This window comes from Heloderma suspectum, chromosome 3 (genome assembly GCF_057233095.1).
Source record: "Heloderma suspectum isolate Gila_16-S chromosome 3, 16-S_ref, whole genome shotgun sequence".
Taxonomy (NCBI): domain Eukaryota; kingdom Metazoa; phylum Chordata; class Lepidosauria; order Squamata; family Helodermatidae; genus Heloderma; species Heloderma suspectum.
The window spans coordinates 1,482,667-1,500,615 of record NC_139460.1 but is presented as its reverse complement, the minus strand read 5'-3'; the positions used below and the strand labels follow the sequence as shown (position 1 = coordinate 1,500,615).

The 17,949-nt window shown below is 56.3% G+C and overlaps 1 protein-coding gene across 4 annotated transcripts; it reads left to right on the top strand.

The window, feature by feature from the left end:
- The first annotated feature begins 9,434 nt into the window (after positions 1 to 9,434).
- Positions 9,435 to 16,821, top strand: CDCA8 (cell division cycle associated 8). 4 transcript variants are annotated; one of them, XM_084842156.1, is made up of 12 exons: positions 9,435 to 9,491; positions 9,880 to 9,992; positions 10,894 to 11,022; positions 11,532 to 11,572; positions 11,743 to 11,818; positions 11,923 to 12,068; positions 13,375 to 13,454; positions 13,751 to 13,852; positions 14,166 to 14,292; positions 15,095 to 15,181; positions 15,668 to 15,739; positions 16,109 to 16,821. In XM_084842156.1, the coding sequence occupies exons 2-11, from the start codon at positions 9,896 to 9,898 to the stop codon at positions 15,710 to 15,712; spliced, it is 930 nt and encodes a 309-aa protein (XP_084698282.1). In that variant the 5' UTR covers positions 9,435 to 9,491; positions 9,880 to 9,895; the 3' UTR covers positions 15,713 to 15,739; positions 16,109 to 16,821. The 4 variants fall into 4 exon arrangements, with proteins under 4 accessions (XP_084698282.1, XP_084698284.1, XP_084698281.1 ...); XM_084842158.1 differs by lacking the exon at positions 13,751 to 13,852; XM_084842155.1 differs by having other exon boundaries at positions 15,668 to 16,821.
- Positions 16,822 to 17,949: the final 1,128 nt, after the last annotated feature.

Genomic DNA, 17,949 nt, shown 5'->3' with positions numbered 1-17,949 from the left:
GTAGAATATGTTGTTTTATTTTTAATTTGTTTGTTGTTGTTTTTTAACGTTTTTTGTTTGGTTAAGATTCACAATAAAAAATGTTAAAAAAAAAAGTTTAGTGTCAGCAGTCTTAGTTCCATTTTGGTTCAAGTAGAGCCCATCCCTCTTGTACAGGCCTGGCTTGTCCCAAAACGTTCCCCAGTGCCTAACAAATCTCAACCCCTCCTTCCCTGCACCTCCGTCTCCTCCACTCATTGACTCCTCAGCTTTGCCTGTCCAGCTGGTCCTGCGCGTGGAACAGGTAGCATTTCCAAGAAAGCCACCATGGTGGTCCTGGATTTCAGCCACCTACCTGGCAACCTAAATTTGGCTTCCAGGGCCTCCTGACTACATTTCCCCACATTGTGGGTACCATCACGGACCATGACCACTGACTCCACCCCAGCGCTGTCTACTAGGCTATCTAGACGGCGCATGATATCCGCAACCTTGGCACCAGGCAGGCAATTCACCACGTGCTCCACATGCCCATCACAAACCCAGCTGTCTGTGTGCCTAATGATGGAATCCCCACCACCACAAGCCCCCTCCCCCCGGAGGTACGTCCCTGGTGCGAGAGGACATTTGTTCGTCTTCTGAGGAGTGGGTCCCGTCTAAGGGGTCAGTTCCCTCTTCCTCAGAATGCTGCCCCCCTTCCCCGAGACCCTTCTCCATGGCAGCAGAGGAGCAGGCACCCAGGAGTGGGACACAGCGAACGGGTCCCCAGGTCACCCGCCAGCCTCTCTGCCTCTCCCAGCTTCTCCAGGTCAGCAACCTGGGCCTCAAGGGAGCACCCCTGTTCCCGAAAGCTAGGCGCTCTTACACCGAGCACACCCCCACGACATCCGCCCAGCAGGCAGACGGTCGTAGCCGTGGCGCTCAGTGCCATGCACTGGACAGCTCTCCCCCCACGGCTGGCTTTCTACCTTCATAACTGTGCGTGGGGGGGGTTCCCCTGGAGAACTTAGTTGTTTACTATGAGAAGGTGGGGAAATTATTAATATTTATTTACAGTTACTTACTATTAGGGATGGCGGAGAATTCTGCCACGAACTCCAGTGAGGCCAGATTCTGGAGTCCGTGGCAGAATGGAGCAATCCCCCCCGCCACGCCACAAAGTCTGCGCAGACCGGTCCTACCTGCTGCTGGCAGGTCCAGATCCGGCCGCTGCTGGCCAGGCTGCAGCCGCAAATGGTGTCCTGCGTAGCAGACACCATTGGCATGCCTCCCTTTGGCCATGATAGGCTACGTAAAGATTTACGTAGCCTATCACGGCCAAAAGGAAGGACGCAAATGGCGTCCGCCATGCCATATGCGTGCCTCCCTTTTTGCTGTGATAGGCTACATAAATCCTTACATAGCCTATCACGGCAAAGCAGCGACGCAAATGGCGTCCCCTACGTGGGATGCCATTTGCGGCCGCGGCCAGAAGTCCGGCTGTGACAGGTGGCCCCAGCCAGCAGCTCCGCAGACTTGCCATGGAGCGGAGCCGGCCGGGGAGGATTCCAGGGGGGAGGAACAGTTCACCTCCCCCCCCCCCGTCAAGGATTCCGGGGGGGGGAACGGATTGCCTTCCCCCCCCGGCGGACCCCCCGAGGATGCAGGTAAGTGGGGTTTCATACACCCCTACTTACTATGAGCATGGAATAGGGAGGAAAGAGTCAACTGCCCCGGCTTCTTCGCCCTGTTGCTAAACTCTCACAGTTGCTTAACTTGCTTGTTTGCCGACGCTTCATCACTGGGACTCCTCATGCTTGAAGAGCTCAAGCACGAGGAGCCATCTGGGGGCTCCCCATGAGGGCCTCCCACCTCTGCAGTTTTGCCTGATTCCAGCAAACTGTCAGGGAGGTACAGCTCCCACCCTCTTTTTCCTTCTCTGGTGAAACTAAAGAGCTATAGTGAACAGAAGTATCTCTCCCAGCAATGTGTGTGTGTGAAATGTGCAACTCCACTGCACTGCTAAAGCGCTATAGTGCCTTAGTGATTTTGAGACAATAAAGGCTTCATGGCAACAATGGATATGGGGAGGGGGGATTTTGTGCAATTTTGAAGGTGTTTTGCCAGCATTGTCTGGGAAGGGGTGAAATGCACAATTCCACATTAGTGTCATTGATTTTGAACAAAAGCATCTGTGCCAGCAGTGGCTATGGGGGAAAATGCTCAATTGAGGGTTTTGTCCCAATCCTACAAACCCCCAAGGGTTTATTTGTGCTACCCCTTTTTTTGCACCTGGGATTTTCCCTCCTCTGGGGTAATTATGCAGGGCTTTGATGGTGCATTAGATCAGGTGCCTCCCAACTAGGAGAGGTTGACCATATTTCCTTGAGACAAAAATGGGATATTGGGATGACAAAAACAGGATGGGGTTATGTCTGAATCAAACTGAATGTAGGGCAGAAAGAATCTCTATGGGCAGAATGATGGTAGAAATAACAGCAAGACTCGCCCTCCTGGCTCCCACACGCTGAATGGGGCTTAGCGACACCTCTCGAATTCCCCACCATTGCAGACAAGCCAGGGGGCGGCGTCTGATCGCCGCGAGCTCAAGCCCGGCCCGGACTGGATAAAGTAAATGGAGCTTCCTCTTTCGTCACACTAGTAGTGTTACTGCACGCATTGATTAGCATAGAGCCTTATGATAAACGCGTTCAGGTTTTTACAAAGAATTAAAAACGGGACAAAATCGACATTTATATTAAAACAGCAAGTCGGGAAATAGGAAAAAAAGGTTACTGTCCCGTTTAAAATGGTACGTATGGTCAGCCTAGGTTGTGTGTGAAGTTTGGTCCCAATCCTGCAAACCTCCAAAGTGTTATAGCCACCACCCCCTTTTTGGTGCACACAGGATTTTCGCTCCTTTGTAATTGCGCAGGGTTTTGATGGTGCATTGGGTACCTCCTGCTTAGGAGAAGCTGCGAACGAAGTTTGGTAATGATCCTGCAAACTTCTCGTGCTTTAGAGCCAGTCCGCCCCCTTGCCGGGGTGATACTGGAAGCACTGAATCAAGCCCCTATACTTCACCCCCCTCCCCCCCCATTGGGATAGTGTGGAAGGTTAAAACAGGCATCTGCGAAGTTGTGAATGGGGGGAACAGCACCACCGCCCGGGCGGGAGGACTGGGGCAAGGCGGGGGCGGGGGGATGGGTCAGATTCGGCACAGTAGCTTAGTAAGTTACACATGGTAGCTTATTAGCCTGGTCGTGTGGTGAGGCACCGTGGACCATTTCAAAAATAAGCTACTCTGAGTAGCTTAAGCCACCACGGCTCAAAGTGACATCTAACGCGGCCAGAGAGACATTCTTCCCCCTCTCCTAATGCTAGAGCCCAGTGGCGTCATCCCTTCAAGCTGACTGGCGGGAGACTCGGGACAGATCAAAGGCTGCACATCACTGAACACCAGCTGCTGGGGGACACAAGCAGAAGGCGGCTATCGTGCCGCATGTCCTGCTTGTGGGCTTTCCAGAGGTGTCTGGCTGGCCACTGTGGGAAGCAGGGGCTGGGCCAGATCAGGAGAGGGCAACTTGTGGCCCTCCAGTTCTGGATGGACTGTGTGGAGAAATGCCCCGTACAGAACCGTTCTCATTCTGTGCCGTCTACTTTGCGTGGCCTCTGTGAGGCTACAGTGCATCTGAGTGGGCCTTGCTTACCTCCTTACCCCAAGTCAGTAAGTCACACAAGCTAGCGTGGTGCAGTGGCTAGAGCGTTGGACTGGGAGTCGGGAGATCTGGGTTCTAGTTCCCACTTGGCTATGGAAGCTCACTGGGTGACTTTGGGCCAGTCAGACTCTCAGCCCAACCCACCTCACAGGGTTGTTGTTGGGAGGATAAAATGGAGAGAATTGTGTATGCCACCTTGGGTTTCTTAGGAGGAAAGAAGGTGGGATAGAAACATAATAAAATAAATAAATAAGTCAGACCAATACAAAAGGCAGAGATGGTCATGGATTCTGCAAAAGTTTGGTTTTAAGGTAAAACAATATAGTAGGAAAACAGCATGGAATAGACTCTCATCCAGGAAAAAGCCCTCTTACTCTTAGACCATTGGAAGGCTGCACACAGCATCCCAGAGCAGAAGACTGTGCTCCCCTTGTTTATAAAGAGGGGGGAGATGTGAAGAAATGCCCTGCATGCGACTGTCGTGCCTCTGTGTTTACCTGTGAGGCTCTGATGCATCTGTGCAGGCCTGAGGCCTTGTCTTGTTAATCTCCTTGCCCCCACCAACACTTGGGCATCCGCATTCTGCACCAGCCACCGTTTCTGGACCGCCTTCAAAGGCAGCCCCACGTACAGCATATTACAATAGTCCAGCCGTGATATCATCACTGCATGGATAGCCAAAGCAAGATCCTTGGTCTCCGGGTAGGCTGGTACACCAGCTGTGGTCTGAAGCTGGTAAAACGCACTCCTGGACACTGCAGCCACCTGGGCTTCCCCAGTTAGTGCAGAGTTCAGGTGGACTCCCAGACTGCACACTTGGACTTTTAGGGGGAGGGCAACCCCATCCAAGACCAGTTCTAAACCTCCATCCAGAGTAGCTGATTTCCCAAACCACAGTACCTCCGTCTTGTCTGGATTAAGTTTCAGCTTGTTCACCCTAACCCACCCTAAAAGAGCTTCCAGACTCTGGTTCAACAGCCTCCCTGGGACATGCAGATAGAAACAAGAGGTAGAGCTGTGTACCATCCACGTATGGATGACACTTCAACCCAAACCTCCAGATGACTTCCCCCAGTGGTTTCATGTATCTGTTAAAAAGAATGGGGGACAGGATGGAACCTTGTTGCACCCCACAGACTGACAACCTTGGGGTAGAAGAGAAATCCCCCAACATGACCTTCAAAGACTGCTCCTTCACAAAGGGCCAGAACCACTTTAAAACCACGCCTCCCAAGCACAGTCCAGATAAATGACCCAAAAGCACACTACAATTGATGGCCCTGAAAGCCATCAAGAGGCCCAGAAGAACCAGCAGTATTGCACTCCCCCCTGCCCATATTTCTGGAAAAGTAGTGTTGTTGTTGTTGTTCAGTCGTTAAGTCGTGTCTGACTCTTTGTGACCCCATGGCCCATAGCACACCAGGCCTTCCTGTCCTGCGCTCTCTCCCGGAGCGTGCTCAAGTCCATATTCATTGCATCGGTGATGCTATCTAGCCATCTCATCCTCTGACGTCCCCTTCTCCTTTTGCCTTCAATCCTTCCCAGCATCAGGGTCTTTTCCAGAGAGTTTTCTCTTCGCATTAGGTGGCCAAAGTATTGGAGCGTCAGCTTCAGTATCTGTCCTTCCAATGAGCACTCAGGGTTGATTTCCTTTAGGATGGACTGATTGGACCTCCTTGCAGTCCAGGGGACTCGTAAGAGTCTTCTCCAGCACCACAGTTCGAAAGCATCGATTCTTCGGCGCTCAGCCTTCCTTATAGTCCAGCTCTCACAGCCATGCGTTACTACTGGGAAAACCATAGCTTTGATTATGCGGACCTTTGTCGGCAAGGTGATGTCTCTGCTTCTTACTATGCTGTCTAGGTTGGCCATAGCTTTCCTCCCAAGGAGCAAGCGTCTTTTAATTTCATGGCTACAGTCACCGTCTGCGGTGATCTTGGAGCCCAAGAAAGTAAAATCTGTCACTGCTTCCATTTCGTCCCCTTCTATATGCCAGGAAGTGATGGGGCCAGATGCCATGATCTTAGTTTTTTTAAAGTAGTATACAACTATTTTAATAAACACCTGAGTAAATAAATAGGGGCAGGGAGAGAGAAACAATCAAAAGGGAGCATCTGCTCTTGTTTTTTCAACACCAGGAAGGTGCATCTTGTGTGACTGAAGTCTCTGGGAGGACTGAGGATTCAAACTCCTCAGGGCATCAGAGAGGCTCTTTGTGCCAGAAGCAAGGGTGGAGGGCGTCTCGGATGCCTCCACAGATACAAGGAAATATCAGCTGTGTTCACAAGAGACTGGAGGCAGATCAGCCCGTGGGTGGCTGGAGGCAGCTGATAAAACTGGCCGGTGTCTGGTATCAACGAGGCCACATTCTTCTGTCTCCAGGGCAGGCTCGAGTCTGGCATGCGTTGACAAGCTCTCCCAGAAGGCAAAAGGTGGCCCTGCAGGGGGCTGTACGTGGCCAATGTGAAATGCCCTTGAGTTGGGCTGCAGAACTGTGAGGAAAACTGACTGCCCCAAAGAGGCCAGTCAGTCAGAGGCTTGGGAGAGTGAGGAATGGACGGAAGGGAGAGACCATTCTTTGCGTGGAAAAACTATCTGGCCCTCAGTTCCAATGAGAAATCCTATGGGCAAACCCAAAGCCGTTACACGTGTGAATTCCTGAAACGGGCAGCCTTTCGTGGGCTTCTAATCGCCCTGAAATGGGCTCGGACCCAGCAGTACGATGGAAGGAGAACCATCCCTTCACCTGGAAGTGCTGCCCTTCTGTTAATCCATGGGAGTAGCACATCCACTTCATGCGCTGCAGCAAAACGCTGGGAGCTGATCACAGCTGCTGCCTGCCAGGTTACGCTGCTCTGCTATTTCCCAGCACTTGCACCTTTCAAGAGGCCCCTGTTCCACAGGCCCTTTGCATGCTCTTATTCCCAAGTTGGGCCCGCACACCTACCACTTGCCAAGCCCAACTACACCTGCCAGTTGCATGTGACGGCTTGTCAAGAGTGCCGTGGCCACCCCGCCTTTGCAACCCGAGCGATCAGCACCACCAGAGATCCACAAAGCCCCTGGTGCTCCGCCATGCACGGCCAGCAGCTGGGCGTGTCGAAAGTTGTGTGGGCCTGTGGAAGCTGAGTCAGTGGGCACCCCAATTCCTCTACCCCCAGCTGGGATTTAGCTGTGGATTGCAGAGCCAGAAGGTCACGGAGGAGGCAGGGGTCACCCTTCTGGCCTTCCCAAGATTCCAGGCACACTGGGGGCTCCTGTCGAGCAGGAAGGCGGGCTGTGAAACCCTGGCGGATGCAACAAGGTCGCAGCAGAGGGACTGCTGGGCACAAAGAGCTTCCAGGAGAGGATTTCACGGTGCCGCTGCCCTGCCTCACTCATGGAACGGGGGGGGGGGGGGATGATGTTCAATTGAAGCTCAATTCCTACTTTGGCTCAGTCTTCTCCCAAAAGAGGGTCTATGAGCCCCCTGGCAAAGGCGAAGTACAGGCTGAAGGGGCAGGATTGCAGCTTGAGATCGACAGGCATATGGTCAAGGAACACCTCATTACTTTGAATGAGTTCAAATCTCCAGGGCCAGATGAACTGCATCCTAGAGTCATAAAGGAACTGGCAGAAGAACTCCCAGAACCGCTGTCTATTCTCTTTGGGAAATCATGGAGGACGGGGGAAGTGCCAGATGACTGGAGGAGGGCTAACGTTGTCCTTATCTTCAAAAAGGGTAAAAAGGAGGAACCTGGGAACTACAGACCAGTCAGTCTGACATCAATCCCTGGGAAAATTCTGGAGCAGATGATAAAGCAATCAATCTGGGAGCACCTTGACAACAATGCCGTGATTACTCGAAGCCAACATGGATTTGTCAAAAACAAGTCCTGCCAGACAAATCTGATCTCATTTTTGGATCAAGTCACCTCCCTTGTAGACCGTGGGAATGCTGTAGACATCATCTACCTCGACTTCAGCACAGCTTTCGACAAAGTGCCCCATGATATCCTGATGAGCAAACTAGCTCGAAGTGGGCTAGATGAAACAACGATCCGGTGGATCCACAGTTGGCTACAGAATCGGACTCAAAGAGTGCTTATCAATGGGACCTTCTCAAACTGGGGAGAGGTAACGAGTGGGGTACCGCAGGGCTCAGTCCTGGGCCCAGTGCTCTTCAACATTTTTATGAATGACTTGGAGGAGGAGGTGCAGAGAATGCTGATCAAATCTGCAGATGACACAAAATTGGGAGGGATAGCTAATACTTTGGAAGACAGAAACAAAATTCCAAGTGATCTGGATAGACTGGAGCGCTGGGCAGAAAACAACAGAATGGCATTTAATAGGGACAAATGCCAAGTTCTGCACCTAGGAAAAAGAAACCAAATGCACAGTTACAAGATGGGGGATACGTGGCTCAACCACACTACAAGCGAGAAGGATCTTGGAATTGTTGTCCATCACAAGCTGAATATGAGACAACAATGTGATGTGGCTGCAAAAAAGGCAAATGCTATTTTGGGCTGCAGTCATAGAAGCATCGCTTCCAAATCCCGGGAAGTACTAGTCCCCCTCTACTCAGCACTGGTTAGGCCTCATCTGGAGTACTGTGTCCAGTTCTGGGCCCCACACTTTAAGAAGGATGCAGACAAACTGGAGAGGGTTCAGAGGAGGGCAACAAAGATGATCAGGGGACTGGGAAAAGTCCTATGAAGAGAGACTGAAAGAAGTGGGCATGTTTAGCCTTGAGAAGAGAAGACTGAGGGAGAAATGATAGCACTCTTCAAGGACTTGAAAGGTTGTCCCAGAGAGGAAGGCCAGGATCTCTTCTTGAACATCCCAGGGCGCAGGACATGGAAGAATGGGCTCAAGTTACAGGAAGCCAGATTCCAGCTGAACATCAGGAGAAACTTCCTGACTGTTGGAGCAATACGACAATGGAACCCATTCCCTAGGGAGGCGGTGGGCTCTCCCACACTGGAGGCGTTCAAGTCGAGGCTGGACAGCCATCTGTCAGGGATGCTCTGACTTGGATCCCTGCATTGAGCGGGGAGTTGGACTCGATGGCCTTGCAGGCCCCTTCCAGCCCTACTATTCTATGATTCTATGTGCACTCCTTCTTCCAACGTTTTTCTTACCACAGAAAACCCGCTAAGCAGCAAAGGCTGGAGCTGCTGCACGATGCCTTCCGAGCGGCGGCCTGGCGCCCTTCGCCAGGAGCCGCCCAGCGGAGCCGCGTTTGCCCGGCCGGATTAGGGCCGGTGGGGGGCCCCGGCCGCGACGGGCGCAAAGGCGGCTGTGCAGGAGCGCCGCGCCCGGGCCCTTCCGCGGGCGCGCCGTCGGCCTGCGGCGCCTCGGACTCCGGCACGCCGACGGCGGGCTCGGCGCCAGGTCGCCGGGCCCGCGCAGTTGACCGCTGCGGGTGCCCGCGCGGAAGGCGGGAGGCCGCCTCGCCGGCCAGGCCCGTGCGCGGCGCCGGGGGCCAGGCAGGCCTTCCGCCCGCCCTGCCGGAGAGGCGGCTGGCGCTGGCCCAGGCGCTGCACACGGGCTCCCCGGCCGCGAGGGCGCCGGGCCGGGCCGGGGCTCCGCCCTGGGCCGCGGCTCAGCGGCGCCCGGCCTCACCCTCGCGTAAGCCTGCCGCGCCGCGCCCCCGCCGAGGCCCTGCCGGAAGAGGCCGCGCAGGCCGGCGCTGCCCGCGCTCGGCGCGCCGCCCTGTGGGCGGGGCCGGGCGCGCGGCGCGGCGCGGATTGGTCGCGGGCCGCGGCGCCCGGTTTGAACGCGGCGCGCTCCGAGGAAGGCGGCGGACAGGCCCGCGCCCGCCCGCCGGTCCGTCCGTCCGCCCGCCCCTCCCTCCCTCCCTCCCTCCCTCCCTCGCCGGCCGGCCCGCCCCGGCCCCGGCGGGGCGCCGCAGGCCGAGGCGCCGGCGGCCCCGGGCTCGCGCCTGCCGGCGTGCGGCCCGCCGCGGGAGGCTGCCCCGGAGCTGGCGGGCCGCCCGCGCGGGTCAGGCCGCGGCGGCCCGGGGCGCGGGCGAGGCTCGGGCGGTCGCCGCTGCAGCCGCGGGAGTCCGGGGCCGACGGCGCCCGTGCAGGGGGCCCCGCGCGGCCCCCTCCCTCGCCAGCGGTGCCCGCCCCCTCCCCCCTTGCGCGGGGCGCCGACGGCCGAAGCCGCCCGGCCCGCCTGATGTAGCCCAGCGTCTCGCTCCGCTTCCCCGCAGGGTTTAGCCGTCCGCCATGGCCCCCGCGAGGAGGAAAGCCGCCAGAGGCGCCTGCAAGGACGCCCTCAGAGGCAAGAAAGTGGATGCGTTTCTGAAGGATTTTGACCTGGAAGGTAACGACCTCTGCTAGTTAAAAGACAACCGGGGGGGGGGGGGAGAACTGCATATTTTTTAGTCTAGAAACAAGCGAAGTCAAGTCCTGAGCGCTAGGGATGGCCGTTAACCATCAGGAGATAAACGCTGTTGGGCATCTGCTAACCCATCAGCCCGGACGATGCGTCAGTTGTTCAGACGACCCAGAAACATCTGGGTGATGGGGAGCGTGACTTGGGCGGCGGCGGATGGGGCAGCCACCCAGGCAACAGGCTCAGGCCGCCTCGGCAGCTGCGCCTGGCGTGGCTTTCACGTTCTGTGCTTAAGGAGGTTTGCTTGGCCTTTCTTTGGCTGACCCAGATGTTTCTTTCCCAACAAGCTTTTGTTTTGGTGAGGTGAACAGTTTCTCTCTGAGCTGACTCCTGGAATATTGAGTTGCAGGGAACATAGCACAATGATATGTATGTATTATCCTACTTGCTTTATAACACTTTGAGCCCTGCGCAAAGTCCATCCAGCTCAGGATCTCCTACTGGCTGGCAGCAGCTTTCCAGCATTTCAGGCAGAATCTTTCCGAGCTAAACTACCTGGATTGAGTCTGGGACCTTTCGCATGCAAAGCAGGCACTCTGCCACTGAGTCTGTTCCAGGCACAAATCTAAACGTTGAAATGAATGGATTTTAATCTTTGCAAGTGATGCATCTTTGACTCTTGTCCTGCAGGAGCTCATGGCAGGCTGCGGTTTAATCCTGAGCATCACTTGTGGAGGTCACAAGAGATTGGCAGGCTCAGCGCGAGGCCTCCTCTCTCAGTGGAATCCAAGAGAGAGAATTTCCAGGAATCAAACCTGTGCCTGAACTCTCAAGTGGGAGGGATCCTTCCCTCCAGGTTTAGTCCTGCCCTTCTCTGCTTCTTTTTTAGCCAAAGCACGCCTGGATCAGGTGAGGGTGGCTGGCGAGAGTCTCCAGAAGGAAGTCAGCAACATGTACAACATAGAAATCCTCCGCATTCCTGTGGCCCTGAGGGAGATGAACTGGCTCAGTTTCATTGGTACTTTGCTCTGACATTTGCTAGCAGAAGGATGAGACCTACTTGTGCGCAGAGGCCTCACCTTGAGATAAGACTCGCAGCTGCCCAGTTAGTGACTTTCCTAGTGCTATTAGGCAAGCATTCGGCATCTGCGGCCAAAGTGCAAGACTGTTAATGATGTGACTGTGTTGTTCATACTGGAATCTGCCAGAGTTGGTGGTACCTTTCTAAGCTGCTTGGCACCGGTGCTTCCTTTTGAGTGTCTTATGCTCTTGCAGCACATCAGCTCCATGGTGTGATCCAGAATTGATGTTAAACTTGACCAAAATAGGATGTGACTTTGGGGACAAAAGAGTCCGCCTCCCCTTGGGCTGCCTCTAAAGTCGCTTGCCCCAGTGTGTTGCAAGCTAAGAAATACTCTCTGTGGTCACTCGCCTCCTTCTCCATCTGCCTAGGATAAAGATGTTGCTCGTCTTTTTCCCTTGGTGTGTTTGGTTCTGCTCTAATCAAGGCACTTTTAATCTCTCTAGCTCTAGGAGGAAGTGAAAAAGCGCTAGAGAAAGCAGCCTCGGTAAGTAGCATCTATTCATCCCATGTAAGTCTGCCCCAGTGAGCGCTGGTGCTGTTCTTGGTCCAGGTGGCAGATCCTAGAGAACCTGCCGTGCCTCCTCCCTGATCATTCCAGCGAAACTGCCTTTCGCTCAGCCACACGCATAGTCTTGACTTTGCTTTTGGTTTCAGATGGATGTGGACATACTGGAAATCAGCAAACTGGCATCTGAGGCTATTCACACCCCTCTCAAAACTGTCAGGAAAGGTCAGTGGGAGGCCTGCGTAGCATAGCTGAGAGGGAGTTCTCTCTTTTGGCAAGTCCCTCGAGAACAGCCGGTGATCCTGTGCGTGTTTTTGAATGACTCGCAGCCAAGAAAGTCAAGCAGACCATTGAAACCATTGATGAAGAGACAGGGTCACCTGTGCTGCCTGCAGGCAAGAGGTCCAGACAGGAGAACAAGGCCACCAGAGCCCCAGAGCCTGATCCTGGGACTCTGCACCAGAAGCTGGGGAAGGTGAGGCTCCATCAGTTTGTCCATGGTTCTGCTTGGTTGATGAGGCTTTCCTTCTTGCAGGCCAAGGGCCTGGCTTCAGGAGCTGCCTGCGCCCGGAAGCCTTTGCGTGCTTGGCATCGGCACCGGCTGTGCTGAGTGAGGCCGCTGCAGCTTCCGCCCTGCCCATGGGCCTGCCACGAGTGCGAAATCCCCCGGGGGAGGCAAGCGCCCGGAGTCCGCCCTTGGGTGGTCTTCCACCCCTGCCCCCGCGGGGGAGGATGACCTCCTGTGCCGTTCCTGTGCCACAGGAGATGTGCAAGTGTCGCGGGGGCCAGTGGGGCACTCACAGAAGTGTTTCTGCTGGCTTCCCCTCCGAAATGGCTGCAGTCCAGCACCATTTGTGCCTGGCAGTGGCGATCGTCTGACCGCTGGGTCATAGAATCATAGAATAGCAGGGTCGGAAGGGGCCCGCAAGGCCATCGAGTCCAGCCCCCTGCTCAGTGCAGGAGTCCAGGTCAGAGCATCCCTGACGGGTGGCTGTCCAGCCTCGTCTTGAAGGCCTCCAGTGTGGGAGAGCCCACCACCTCCCCAGGTAATTGGTTCCATTGTCGTATTGCTCTGACACTCAGGAAGTTTTTCCTAATGTTCAGCCGGAATCTGGCTTCCTGTCACTTGAGCCCATTATTCCGTGTCCTGCACTCTGGGATGATCAAGAAGAGATCCTGGCATTCTTCTCTGTGACAACCTTTCAAGTACTTGAAGAGTGCTATCATATCTCCCCTCAGTCTTCTCTTCTCAAGGCTAAACATGCCCAGTTCTTTGAGTCTCTCTTCATAGGGCTTTGTTTCCAGTCCCCTGATCATCTTTGTTGCCCTCCTCTGAACCCTCTCCAGTTTGTCTGCATCCTTCTGAAAGTGTGGTGCCCAGAACTGGACACAGTACTCCAGATGAGGCCTAACCAGTGCTGAGTAGAGGGGAACTAGTACTTCCCGGGATTTGGAAGCGATGCTTCTATGACTGCAGCCCAAAATAGCATTGGCCTTTTTTGCAGCCACATCACATTGTTGGCTCATACTCAGCTTGTGATCGACAACAATTCCAAGATCCTTCTCGCTTGTAGTGTGGTTGAGCCACGTATCCCCCATCTTGTAACTGTGCATTTGGTTTCTTTTTCCTAGGTGCAGAACTTGGCATTTGTCCCTATTAAATAGGGTCTCCGGACTAGAACTCTGCTGTGGGCTCTTGCCCACTGCCCAAGCATGGCACTGCACCGACGCTGTCTGCAGGGCACAGAAGGGCCACGTGACACTCTGTTTCTGTGTTCCAGGCAAAGACGTCAACCAAGAAGGCCCGAACATCTAAGAGGGGCAGGCCTCCCTCGGCCAGGGCTACCCGTTTCAGTAAAAGGTAAAGGGGGAGAGGGATGGAAGGGGCAGGCAACCCGGTGCTCTCCAGGGCTTCTGGACTTCAGCTCCCATATTCCCTGGCCAAGCGGGCTGGAGCTGGTGGGAGTTGTAGTCAAGAACATCTGGAGGGCACCAGGTTTCCTACCTCTGGGAAGGACAGCTCAGAGCGGGGAGGCCCCTCCAGACCCTCACTGGTCTGGCTTGGATCCCTCGGGGCATTTAGTCAAGGGGCTCATCACAGTCGCCTCCGCAGCGAGGTCAGCTGGCCCTGGACATTCCCCACTTGTTCTCTAACAGGCCAAGCAAAGCGACCTTTGTCACTCCGGCCAGCCAGGCAGCCCACAGCTCCACCTTCAGGGGCACCACCACCCCTGCGGTGACTCCAAAGTTTGATTCCAGGTGAGCCGCCCGTCTCCCTGCCCATTGCTTTTGCACTGGGTGGGTGAAGGGCTCCAACCCCTACTTGGCCCTCAGACAAGGGCCGCTGCAGCCATTGTTCCAGGCAAGGCCCACCTGTCCTCCTTCTGCCCTTGCTCTGCGGGCCTGTGTGTCCGGAGACCCCCTGCCTGCCTCTAGAGCACTTCCTCCTCCGTTACTGCTGGCTCGGCTCTAGGGCTTTCCCTTGTCTCATCAGATGTGTTTCGGGGCCGGGTTCTCCTTGGGAAAAGGCTGTTCAGTCGCCATTTGGGGGTGTCTGTCTTCTTTCCTTCAGCATTTTCAAAACCCCAGGTCTGCGGGCCCCTGCTGCGCATGAGCGCGTGTTCAGCATCTCTGCGAATGGCAGCCCTCTAGCAGACGGCAGTGAGATATTCATCACGCTTCCTGTGGGTGGAGGGGAGGTAAGGCAGAGGTCTGTGGTGGTGCGGGGGGGGGGGGGCGGCACCCAAGCGGAGAGTGGAAGGTACCCGCCGGCCTTGGTAGGGTGGCCGCGAGCAGCTGTGCAAGCACGGCAGTCCAGGGCTGGCAGCTTCCCGGTGCCAAGTGCCCACGTGGGTCATGTGGCTCCACAGACCAGCTGCACGTGAGTTTTGGACTGCCTGAGTCTACAGGGTTTATGATCACATCACTCCCTGTGTTAATCAATTGAATTTATTCAGGTAAATTAGGAAAATTAGCATGGTATGCTCAGGTGAACACCCTTTGAGATGCAGTGGGTGAATCCCCACGTAATAGCAGCAGATGAGGAGGACTCTTAAAAGATTCCTTTGGGCTAACACAAAGTTTCAGAGAAAATAAAAGGGGGAGAGGAGGGGTTGGTTGAAGATGGTTACAAAATCTGCTAGGAGGGAGCGGGCAGAGGAACCCTCTGAAGAGGGTGGAAGAGCAAACGGCCAGACAGCGCATTAGAAGAGAAAGAAATGCTGAAGTAATTCATTGGGACTGGCGACCCTTGGCGCTTAAGTACCGTTGCACGCGCACACACTCCTGCATTGAAGGCCCTGAGATCGATAGGTGAAAAGACACTTCCTAGCTGCGTGACGTCTTGCCAGAGAACAGCGAGGCCGTGTTTGTTTTTCCACACTGGCCGCCTTACGCTGCCTGCCACCTTTCCCTAGAAGACGTGATTCTTTATTAATCCTGCTGCACTAAGCCAAGCAGCGCTGCCCATGGCATAACGCCCCTCTGCTCTACTCCGCGCAGAGCATCCGCGTGAGAGCCAGCGAGCTCTCCAAGAGGGACCTGATGCGCCTGAATGCAGACACGCTCGGAAGCGTGAAGAAGATGTCTGTAAGTCTCTGCTTGTGGCTTTGCTCCTGTTGGACCTAGAAATCACGCCCCCTCTGCCTTTCCAGAGGCTTTTCTTTGGATGGGGGCGGTGGTGGCTCAGGTTGCTCCTCACCACTCGGGAGGGGGGGAGTATACAAGTTCTCCACGCTCTGTTGTGTAGGAGTGTCTTCTGGGGGGAAGCGGGGTTTACTTTCCATGCAGAGCAGAACAGCAGCCTCTCGATCAGGCCTCCCCCCACCTTTTTCCCAGGTGGAGGAGTCGGCTAAGCAGGGGGGTGGGGGACCTTCTGCCCCAGCATTGCGAGCCCAAGCGGCAGCCAGCAGTGCCTGCCGACTGCAGAGGCCGGCTACTGGCCTGGCCCTGCCTCAGGGCGGAGGTGGGCTATCCAACCCCGGAGGTCCTCACGTTCCTGGCCAAGCCCAGCGTTGCCTTCTAGGGAGGAGTTTTGCTGCTTAACCGAAGCCGCTTTTCCCTCCTTCCTTCTAGACTCAGCTTCTACAACTCTGTAGCAGCGTGAAGAGCCACAAGTGAAAATGCATTTTGACCCGCCAGCCCATGGTTTGTTTGGGCTCCTGGATTGTGAGCTGGGGGGGGGGGGGAGAGGACTCAGCCTGTGGTCTTAAGCCTCAGCAAAGGTGTTTCTGGGCCAAACTAGAGGAGATGATGGGTGACTCTAAAAAGGAAGACGCATCCATGGCGCCCTGTAGCTGTCTCTAAAAAGCTGCAGGAGCTCTGAACTCTGATCTCTCAACATCTCTTTTAGTTTGGTCCTCAGCAGAGCCCTCCAGCTCCTGAACTGCCTCTGTTGGAGGCCAAGGTTTTCTCCGTGTGTTTTTAGCTTTTCTTAAGGGTGGATCCAGAATTGTTGTCTGGCACAGTCAGGCTTTTTTGTGTTCTTTTCTGAGATGTTTATGTCACGGTTTCTAGAGTTGCAGGACAGCAGCCTGGGGAGGACGCGCAGTCATCCACCGAGCAGTGTTTGGAGGCAGGCGGAATGTGGCTTCCATCGGGTGGGAGGGAGCAGAGGCTTCCCTGATGCTTCTGAGTCCTGGCGGCTATCCCCAGTGGCACCTGCAGCTGAGCTGGGCAAGATGGCTCCCTCGTGGTGCTGTGGCGTGGAGGCTGGCCAGCCACAGCCCTCTCAGGACCACCAGGGGCTGCTCCCCTTAGGGGGCAGAGTGCAAGCGAGGCACCTGTGTGTGCTCCCCGTGCCACCCTGTGAGGAGCCACGCTGCTTCTGAAGCTGGCATGACGGCACCCAGACGTTCTTGCCCACCTCCAGCCCAGCTACCAGGACTGGGGCTACGGGGCCTTACCTGGCGCAAGAGCGGCCCCGAGGCCCTGTCCTCCTGCGCCCTCTGCTGGCGGGCCCATGCTACGCATTGCCACGGTGCGGGTGGAGGGAGGCCTCCCTGGAATGCCCCCATGGCTGTGTTGTCCCTGATGGCTCTTACTCCTGCTCGTTCTTGCCCAGACTCCTGGGTTCCAGAGGGCCCTCCTGCTGGCCAGCCTCTGCCTCGCCCCACGTGTGCAAATAGCTGGCTTTGGGCTGTTTCTTTCGCCGGGTCTTGACGGTGTTGTTGGTTCAACAGCTGTGTGTAACGCCTACGGGCTGAATAAAGTTTTACTGCCTTGCTGAAGCTGCTGCGTTGCTTTCTGAAATGATTTCCGGCTGCAGGCAGCTCGAGAACCAGCAGCATGTGGGCCTGGGTCCAATGCCGTTGGGAGGCAAGTGTGCTGAAGAGGAAGCGGGCGTCGCTGCAGGGGGCCACTGAACAGCCGCTGCACCGGAGAGCCTCGCCTTTTCCGGGGCAGGGGTGGGAGCAGCAAGCCTGGCCTGCGCTCAGCAGCGGAGCGCCTGCAACCAGCCCGGAGCTCCGGCCCACGTGCGCCAGGCGTTCTTGTGTAGGCCTTGAGTCCGGAGTTTGTGATGAGAACTGGAAACCCCTCCTCCAGCCGTAACGGGCACAAGCCCGTGGCAGCGCCTTACGCAGCTGTTCCACCGGCCCAGGTGCCCGGTCCTGTCTGCTCCTGTGAGTGGCAGCTCTCGGGGGGGGGGGGATGCTTTGCTGTTCCGCCGCCCGCTGCCAGGACCCTTGCATTTGAGCTTGGGCCCTTGCACCTGTGCTTTGCCAGGGTGCTCCCTGCTCTCCCCCTGCGGGCCAAGCAAAGGAATACCTGGCCTGAGGCTGGCGCCTCATGACGGATGGGGGTTGCGTGCCTCGCACTGTCGGGGAAAAGGTGGTTCGGTGGGGACGTGGCAGAGGTGCATCCCGCTCGCGTGTTGAAGGGAGGGGGAGAGAAGCGTCTCCCGTCGCAATACCAGAGCCTGGAGGCATCTGACGAAGCCGCGTAGCGGGAGATTCAGGACGGATAACCGCACGAAGAGGATAAAGGCGCTGCAAGGGGGGCCCGGCGACGTGCCGCTCCGCTTGGAAGCTGGCCCTTTGCGGAGGCCATGCGCCGCGGAGCGCAGTGCCTGCGTGGCGCCCGCCCCAGGCTGCTGCAGGGCCCGGCGCGGGCGCGAGAGGGGCGGTGGCAGCTGTCGGCCGAGCTCCCCGTTCGGCCGCGCGAAGGCGCTCCGTGCCCGCGACGACAGCAGCGCTGCCGGAGGCAGAGGAGGCCCTTGGCAGCGGGGGCCGGGGCCTTCGCTTGCCCGAGGGCAGCCCCAAAGGGAGCGGGGGGCCCTAAGGCCAAGCCCTGGGCGCGGCGAGGCCTGGTCCGGGCCGCAGGGCGGTCGCTGGTGCCGCGCTGCCGCCCTCCGGCGG